Below are 9,392 nucleotides of genomic sequence, written 5' to 3' on the forward strand. Positions count from 1 at the left end.
AGGAAATCTAATTTCTAGTCCCCGCCTTGTTATTTAACCTGAAACCAGACCTTCCTGCTCTATCTTTCTACAATGCAGTGTTTAAACACACATACACACACACCCCCACAAATACACATACCCCAACATACACACACATGCCTCACACACACAAGCAGGCACATCTCCGGTTACTATTCTCTCCATGATCTGGAACACGCTCCATCATCAGGGCTTGGGACTCAGACGTCTCTCAGTGGGCAGCTCAGCTGAATCAGCACCATTATGACAGGGCTACGCCTCGACTCGGACACCCTTTCTCCCCATTGAGGCTCCAAGAGGAAAAATGCACAGGAAACCAGCAAGACACAGCAAAGCCACTTCACTTCATAAGTATGAGAAAAACCCTTTATTCCCTTTGAAAGCACCAGCTCTAAAAAAACACGACCAGTCAGCACTGTATAATACCCTCTCTGAGAGAGGTTCCAATTTTTCTTTTGCTTAATCTTAACTCAAATTTTAACTAAAAGAACATTATTAAAATATAACCATTTTAAAAATAAAAGTATCTCTCTGTATTTTATTTAGTACGTCTTTAAAGCAGAACTATGTACCAGTCTATTATACACAAAAGCAAAAGGAGTAAGCATTTTTTTTAAAAAATATTCACATAGGAAACAGCCTACAGCAAATATATCTCAGGCATAACTTATCCTCTTCCACTCTTTTCTTGGGCCAGTAGCTTTTAAGGCACATAATAAATACATTCCCAATTCTTTCCTACAATCTTTTGGACATAATTAGAAAATTTCAATTCATACAATAAAAACAAAACTACTTTAATAAACGGAACACATGGAAAATTCACTTCTAAAGATAACAAAACACATACAAGCTTCTTCTAATACTGACCACTGATATTCAAAGATTGGGGACAGCTATATGTATACCAAAATGGTCCTCTACTATGATTTAATAACATTCACAAAGAGCGCCTCACAGCTAGGTAACTGTTAAGTTATTAACTCGGAGTGTAGAAAGAGTTCTTTGGCTATAAACTTACAAGTTGTACAGTCATGGGTAAAATCCTTAATCCAACCATTCCTTGGTAGAATGCTTTCACATAAGAAAACCAGAAATTCAATTTGAAATGTCTTAAACAAGAAGAAAGCTTATTAACTCAATAACACAAAGTCCAGAGTTGGAGCAATGAGCTAGTTAAAGTCCTGTCATCAAGCACCTGTGTTTTTCCCAATTTTCTACATTTCCATCTTGAACTTACAGTTTTGCCCCCAAGCCTGTACTTTTATGGCTGCAACACAGGTTCAACAACTCAAACAGCATATTCCATACACAGATTCAGAGATAGGAAGAGAGAATTCCCCTGCCCTGTGTTCTTCATGAAGAAGGAGGAAAGTTTCAAACAGCCCCATGTGATTGTATCATGTGTTCATTCCTAAACCAATAATCTGCAAGATACTGAGGATCATGATAATCTTTGCTTAGTAAAGGTGACTGCTTGGGGCCTGGGATAGTCCCAATTTCTCCTATTACTTAAACCAAACCAAGGTACTGTTAACAAAGATAAGGCAAACAAAACTGTGTGCCACAACCACCAAGATGTTGTGAAGATTATACACAATTTAAGTGAAACGCTTTGCCCTTCTATCTGCACTACTGCTACTTTTTTTTCACTTTTAAGCTTTAATTCCAACTCCTAAATTTGTTAAATTCACTCAATTACATGAAAGTATCTCATTCAATTTAATATTTAATACGAAAAGGAAACAGACTTCACAAATGGTAATCAATTTTGTACCTTAAGTTTGACCACAAAAATCTTATGAACTAATTTTCCAATGGTTTGCTTTGTTTCCAAGCAGAGAAGACACTGAACCACAATATTTCCAAAAGTTGAGTCAAATCATATTGATAACAATGTTAAACCACCTCTAAAAATACACCTCAAGAATAAAGTTCTATTTAATAAATTCAATACTATAATTTATCTAACTTGTACTCCAGTGCCCTTTTTCATTAAAGGTAGTTGAGTTCTTGTGGTAACATGAAAATCTCCTTTTCACTTCCAAATGTCAAACGAGTTAGGTATCTTTACATGATCAACCAAAAATTTAATAACAATAAATGTTAGTAAAGACTTCCTTTTATTCCTAGCTTTTTTCAGTTCACTAATGGCTTCGGGATGGTACAGTTCTAAGTTAAGACTTTTACCACAGACTATGAAACACTCTATATAAGCACACTGTTGACACACCTTTTTTCGTCTGTCATGAAATACAAAGAGGCAACCACTCAGGTAGGTAACAATTACTATGAAAAAAGATATCATATATTCTTCTGAATAACATTTTTGAAGTTTTAATAGTCAAACTAAGTATTTACAGGTTTTACATATCTACGTATAATAGAGAGGAATGATGTTTTTGCAAGGTGCTCTCCTCAAATGTATGTACAACTCTGCAAGGAATTATGTGAAGTCAGCCTCTCTGTGTGCAATGTTCTAAATACAGGATAAGAGCTATAAAGATACATTATATATATGGGAAGTGATTACTTAAAAAGAAGTTTAAAATTTGTTCCTCATAAAACAGCATGGTTAACAGCAATGAGAAAACAGCTAAGCAAGATGGGCAGAATGAAGGATTAAGGGTTCCCTTTTAGATGTGCTCAATTTGAGAAGCTGCAGGTATCTTGCCAGGAGACAGGAAAAAAACTTGATAGACTAATATACGCATTACCTGTCTGGTCCACACATATGCTCACACACACGCACATGCACACACACAGTGTTATATAACAAACACGTTTATTCGTGATCTACCTGCTCTCTAGCAGGGGAACGCAAGCACTGCTCCACTTGGCCACAGGTAAGCTTTCTATCTGGGCGCGATTAGCATGATGCTCCAGGAGGGAGTCTCACCAAAAGAAGCACTCATGACCTGGTCTAACACGCCAGGTAACACCTGGACTCCAGTAAGGCAGTTCACAGGCCTACCGATCACACGCACATACGAACTCACTGAATATTTAAGGCAAAAGAGAACATGCACAAGGAAATGTGGCCAAAAAGTTAACAAGCCGCTGATGAATCTGTGGCCCAAGTGTCATGTTTCCTCTCTCTCCCTTTCTCTGTGTCTCCCACGAACAAGAGAACCCAGGCATGGGACTGAACATGCTGGCAGTGTGTGTGTGTGTGGAGGAAAATAACCCTGCAGTGTCCCCTTCTGACAAAGTTACAATCCCTCACTTAGGCAGACAGTTCTCCGTGGGTTTCTCCATAATTTGCAAGCACAAGTACTGACTGACTTTGTTCTCGACTATCTTTTCAAGGATGTTTGTAGAGCACACAGCGTTTCTTCTAGAACGAAGAGCAGGTTTGCTTAATTTCCAGTTTCAAAAAGATAACATCTCCCTCTAGGGCTAAGGTCAAACGAGTTTACTGCCCATTATAAAAAAATCTGAGCTCCATAAGCTCAGGGTTCCTCTCCTGCTCTGAAAGGCACTACACTCGCAGGCGTGCTCTGGCCCAAGTCATCAGCACAGATGCCAATATTCTGGCCATTCTACTACTGTAATAAACTGTCCACCTGGACCCGGGAATCTCTCACCTTCTGCCGTTATCCATGCAACTGCAGCAGGCTAAGCCCCCACAGTTACTGACAAGCAGTTTTGGCCAACCTAAGTAAGACCCATCATTTCCAACCACTCTTCAACGTGTTACCATACAGACTCTACCCGAGGTCAAACGACTGGCTGACACCAGCACAACTGGCATAAATGGGAATAATATGAATGCATAACTACTATGCATTTCTTAAAGCTGTGCTCCTATGTTTACAAACCTTTTCTTCCACCTAAGTTCTTTGCTAAAAGGTAAAATCCATCGCTTACCTCCATCCTCTCCCTGCATCACTTGCTAAGACAGTAAAGCCTCCATCTCATGGCTGAACCACTAGAAAGTAACCAGATAGGTAAAATGTGCTTACAGACATGATCACAGAGGCAACTGAAAGATTTCACTTCATTTAGGCCATACTACTACTTCTCTTTTAAAAAATACTTTTTTTGAGCCACTCAGCTTTTCATATTGCATGTTCATTGTTACTTACATGTCGTGGCCTATTACCTAATCATTTTCTTTGCAGAAATTATAAATTATTATAATATAGTTGTCCTAGTATCCAAGGGGGATTGGTTCCAGGATCCCAGCAGACACCAAAATCTGAAACTGCTCAAGTCCCTTATACCATAGAATGGCATGATGCAGCCACCCCTACATCCGCCCATACAGGACCCACAGGTATGGAGGGCTGACTGCAGCTATTTTTGATGATGGCAAAGTTACTGAGTCCACTGGAAATCATTACAGATTTTGAGCTCTTTTTATATTATTAGAAGAGGTCATTATAGATTAAAAGAATTCTAAATGAAGCTGATTAACTGATAAGTGTTAACGATTTTGTAAGAAATAAAGAAACTGTCAAAATAATGGAAACCCATGGTTCATTAGATATGCAAATGATATACTACTAAGAAGCTAAAGTCTCCCAAAAATTCCTATCACTTGACATTTGAGTGAGGATTCAAAAATTAGTTTTTAATGACTGTATTCAATGTAATTAAGGAGACTACAAAAATCTCCAATTTTCTTTGCCTATTCACTTAACTATTTCTTTTGACTACACTCTTAAATAAAGAATAAAACTAATTATTTTTAATGAAAAAATGTCTTCATGAAGAGATAGATATGTAGACACACACCCCCCCTAAATCCTTGAATGCCACCAATTTTTTCCCATGATGTAAAATCTCCTGGGAAGTTCTCAAACAATGTAAGTGTTTGGAATTCTCAGTGTTTCCTTATAAAATAAACAATAGACAATTCACTCCATAAACTATGATTTATGATTATTATAAAGTCAGTTTACTTAGCAAATTTTTTTTAATTTTTATATTTTAGGATCTTATTATCATGTCTATGCTTTCATTTAAGTAAGGAACACACAAGAGCAGCTACGAAATTACTGACCACCTGTTATGTTTCAGGCATTGCAGTAAACTAAATACAGCCTTATTTGATCCCAAAGACAAGCCTGAGATGTAGGTATTGTATCTGTATTTTTAAACAAAAAAAATCCTAAAATTCAGGTTAGTAGTTTGCTTGATGTCAAACAATTAGATAGTATAAGCTGTGACTGGACCATCTCAAAAACTCAACTCAAAAACCTATGGTGGGAACCATCACTGTTATAAACGTTACTTTCTTAAAAGCAACCAGGGTCCAACTCCGGAGTCCAAACTCAACTTTAGGTTTCCATTTGGATTCTCAGAACAAAAGAATATACCCATCCATGTCAAGGCCAAGTCAACTATTCTGATACTTATATTAGTAATATTTACAGTAGTAAACACACACACACACACACACACACCAGGAGCAGCAGCCACGTATGGTAAAAACAACTCTAATATCCCTAGAAAAGTAACATACTGGTGACCAATCACTTCGTGATGTTTCCAATAATTTTTTTTTCCAGTATTGGAAAAGATCACACCTTTTGAACTGAGTACCAAATACAGAATTAGACTACATTTCAGAGATATGCATGCTCATTTAGTAAATTATTAAAACTCCAACTGTTTGTTATTTTTCTCTTTTCCTTAAATAAAATACGTGTATTCTACAGCACCACCATGATTTAGTATTAGACTCTCCTATTCAAGAGAAATAAAAGCAGTTTTGGAAGACATCCCTTTTTAATCCTCAACAATTTTCTCCTTAATTTTGCCGTTTTAAAATAATTTCTATTAAAAAAAAAATACTTGAATGGAAACAGATGTTATCCTAATTGATAATTATACTAAATTAACAAGCATTTTCACATGTTTAAAGTAGTTTTCCAATTGGAGATGCTAAGATGCTTTGAAGATGTGCACTTTTTAGACTTTTTGGCCTTTTTTCTTTTTTTCTTCAACTTAAAGTTACCCTGGTCACAGAATTTCCATGGAGCTCATTGTTTTTTTTGCCTTCTCCTCTGGTAATCTACACCAAAAAAAAAAAAAAAAAAAACCCATTTTTAAACCTCTTCCCTTTCTCAAGAAAAACTATAAAATCTAAAACTCTTGGAATGTATATAAATACCAAACGCTAGAGAAAAATACCTTTAGTTTATATTTGTAAATAGTTTTAATTTAACAGTGGTTCTTGACTACACCTCTTACCATAACTCAACCGAAACTTCTGTATGCCCTATATTCATGCTACAATAAAAAAGCTAAAGGGAAGAAGTTAACATTGAGTTCAAAGTTGTCTCAGGCAAAGAATAAAGGAAAGAGAATCACTTATTTTTCCTGTTTTTTCACTCCTGTTACCAAGCTATCAAGAAAGCTGTGGTAATATTTTGGAGGGAAGGTATAGATCAGTGGTAGAGCGCATGCTTAGCACGCACGAGGTCCTGGGTTCAATCCCTAGTACCTCCGTTTAGGAAAAAAAAAAAAGTAATAAAAAATAAATACGCTTAATTACCATCCCACTAAAATTTTTTTTAAAATAAAGTTTTGCTAATATTTTAAACCCTAATTAGATTTTTGAGCCACATTTATGTAAATAAAACTTCACCAGGAAAAACCATCTTGAATTAACACAAGAATACTCTTACAAAAAGGACAATTAGAAACCTTACATTTCCAAAATAAGTTTCTCCCTAATCCTGCCAGATCGACCATCCAAAGTACTGACAGGTGACCGAAATTCACAAATTAACTGTACAATTACTTTAAATACAGTTACTTCTATCCTCACCCTCAAAGTTCTTAGAGAACTAAATTGAAATCAGGTGACCTGATTTCACAACTAAATTTGCGTTAACTCAAAAAACGTGAGGTTATTCGCACACTTACACAGTGAGTTCAACACAAAGAAAAATATACAACTTAAAAATGTAGAATAAAAATACAGAATAACTCTAACCCTTCTTATGCTGTTGCCTCTTGAAACGAATAACAAAGGGGGCAGGGTAACGAACACAAGGGATAAATCGTTCCTGCAGGTTTGGAATACTCCTGAAGGGTGTTTTCACGTCCCACACACCCCTTTCTACTGACCCGAGGGCCCTGAAGCTCGGCCTTCAACGGAGGATAGGAAGCTCCCTGGATGTGAAAGATGTGAGGTACCGGACGCACAAAGGAAGGATGCTTCGTGGCCATTTTTTGAGAAAGCACTGGCCAACCCCATTTCGGAAACGGCGGGGCCCAAAGGACTCGCGCAAAGGCCTCCCAACCGCTCCGCTGGCGCCCGAAAGCAGCCACCGCCCAAGCCCCGCCGCCCGGCTGCCTAGCAACGCGGCCGTCCGGCCCGCCCGGCCCTCCCTGGAGCGCCCAGGGGACTCCTTGTACCTCCTTTTTCTTCTGTCCTCCGCCGAGCTGGATGCAGAGAAGCAGCAGAAGGAGCAGAAACGGAAAGCTCCCGGTGGGCAGGTACCGCGGCCGCCGGCCCGCCTGCCTCCGGCGTGAAGGAGCGCCCCTGGCACCCATCGCCGCAGGGCAGTGTCTCCTCCACGCGCGGTAACCGTGCGCGCCCAGCTCCTACCGACGCTCCACACCCGCCAGGCCAGCCGCGGGGAGCCCCCCTGCCCGTGCCCTCGTGGGTGCCTGCGGCCTCGCCAGGGAGCCCAGCGGCGGCGGCCGAGGACAAGGAGGAGGAGGAAACTGACGGAGCATCCGGTTCACCGGGAGAGGAGACCTGGAAAGGCCCGGGATGGGGCAGGAAGTGGGCGTGGCGAGGGAGCCGGCGCCTCGGCGCGTGCGGCGGCGCGGAGCTCTCCGCCCACCTCTCTGCACGAGACCCGCTCGGTGCGGGGCACGGTTATCCCGCGCGGTGGCCTGCGCCGTAGGCTGTCCTGCCGCCGAAGCCGACACCAGGTCTTGGGAACGTGCGAGAGTCCTGTTAACCCAGCGCTTCACCTGGGGCTGGAGACAGACCTTACTGCCTTCTTTGGTGATGGAGGAGAGCTTTCAGGTACTAGCAAGGACCTGGCGCCTCTAGCCCGTGGCAACCTCCGATCCCACTGGGACATTTTTAGGGACACGGCTTTGGGTCACATACCGAGCCCCCTAAACTCTCTAACATAATCCGGATCCCCCTGGTTGGGCAGAAGCCGCCCGCAACCTCGCATCTGTCCCTTGCAGCCCCATTTCAGGCACCTGGGAAGCCAGCCTACACCGCTTCATTCTTTAGTATTTTTCATTCCCTCAGCATTCCTGGAGCGCCAAAGTGCAGAGCATTATGTTAGACACTTTGAATGCAAAAATGCATAGGACAATTCAATTCCTGCTCTGCACGTTTTAAGAACAATAGCAGCAGACTGTTTACGGAACATCCGATATGGGCCGAGTGCTGTTCCAGGGATTCACATGTTGCCTTCTATTCCTCTGCCTCTAGTTCTATACTTACTGTGTCATGCTAGTCTGACGAAGCCTATTGACCCAGACTTAAAATAGTATTTCTAAATGCATAAATTCCTAGGGCTACAAAGGAATCAATTATAATTAAATACCAGTACTGAAATTATTAAAACAATTCACCTTTCACCTGGTGGTCAACAAACATTCATATTTTGGGAATACTGGAAAGCAACGTAGATGTGGGAACCAATGTACACACAATCAGACTTCACAGCTGGGTTACGATTGACCCAGAGGCACAGCGTTGTGAAATACTTGGCCAACTAAGTGGCACTAGGGCTGTGGAAAAATTTTGCAATCATATGCAGTCTACCAACTTATCTAACGGCAATTCTAATAAAAATAATTTTGAAGTAGTGATGACAAGAATTTTTTTCAAAATATCTACTACCGTGATATGAAAGTATCTCTAATTTCTATAGGAAACGAAGCCACACTACCATGGTTTATTGTCTGTCTTCCATAATTGAATAAAACGAGATTTTTCACGAGAAATTAATAGAAATAAAGGTTAAAATTTTTACAATACAAGTTTCACGAATGCCCTGAAATTTCATGGACTGCAGATTAAGAATTCCTCCTCTACAACAACCCTATCAGATAAATCCTATTTTTAACAATTTTCAGATAAAGAAATTAAGGCCAGAAGATCTGACTCAAAGCTGCACAGCTAGGAAAGGGCGGGGCAGGAATTTGAACTCTGGCAGTCTAGCTCCTTAGCCCTTGTCTAATACTATGCTATACTGCCTTTTAAAAAAGAATTTACAAATAAATCCCTCTTCTCCACTCCCCCAGGCTTTTGATTTCCCACTATTACATGAGGACTTTTGCCCATAGTAGTTTTCACTCCCAAAGGATCACTTCCTTGCTTTTTCCTTGAATCTTTGTGAAAATGGCCTCCTCTTTTGTCTTTTCGGAGACAAGAGGAA

At 40.2% G+C, this 9,392-nt stretch overlaps 1 protein-coding gene across 4 annotated transcripts in view; it reads right to left on the reverse strand.

The window, feature by feature from the left end:
- The window catches only part of TUSC3 (tumor suppressor candidate 3), a 140,034-nt gene extending 132,281 nt beyond the window's left edge, over positions 1 to 7,753 (reverse strand). For 3 of the 4 annotated variants that reach the window (XM_074353610.1, XM_074353608.1, XM_074353609.1), the window contains exon 1: positions 7,396 to 7,752. In XM_074353610.1, coding sequence (XP_074209711.1) covers positions 7,396 to 7,533 — 138 coding nt within the window. In that variant the 5' untranslated portion in view covers positions 7,534 to 7,752. Of the gene's footprint in view, positions 1 to 7,395 lie in introns of all 4 variants that reach the window. The other variant, XM_074353607.1, reaches the window with a different exon arrangement.
- Between the last annotated feature and the right edge of the window lie 1,639 nt (positions 7,754 to 9,392).

The sequence above is a fragment of the Camelus bactrianus genome, chromosome 26 (genome assembly GCF_048773025.1).
Source record: "Camelus bactrianus isolate YW-2024 breed Bactrian camel chromosome 26, ASM4877302v1, whole genome shotgun sequence".
NCBI classification, from domain to species: domain Eukaryota; kingdom Metazoa; phylum Chordata; class Mammalia; order Artiodactyla; family Camelidae; genus Camelus; species Camelus bactrianus.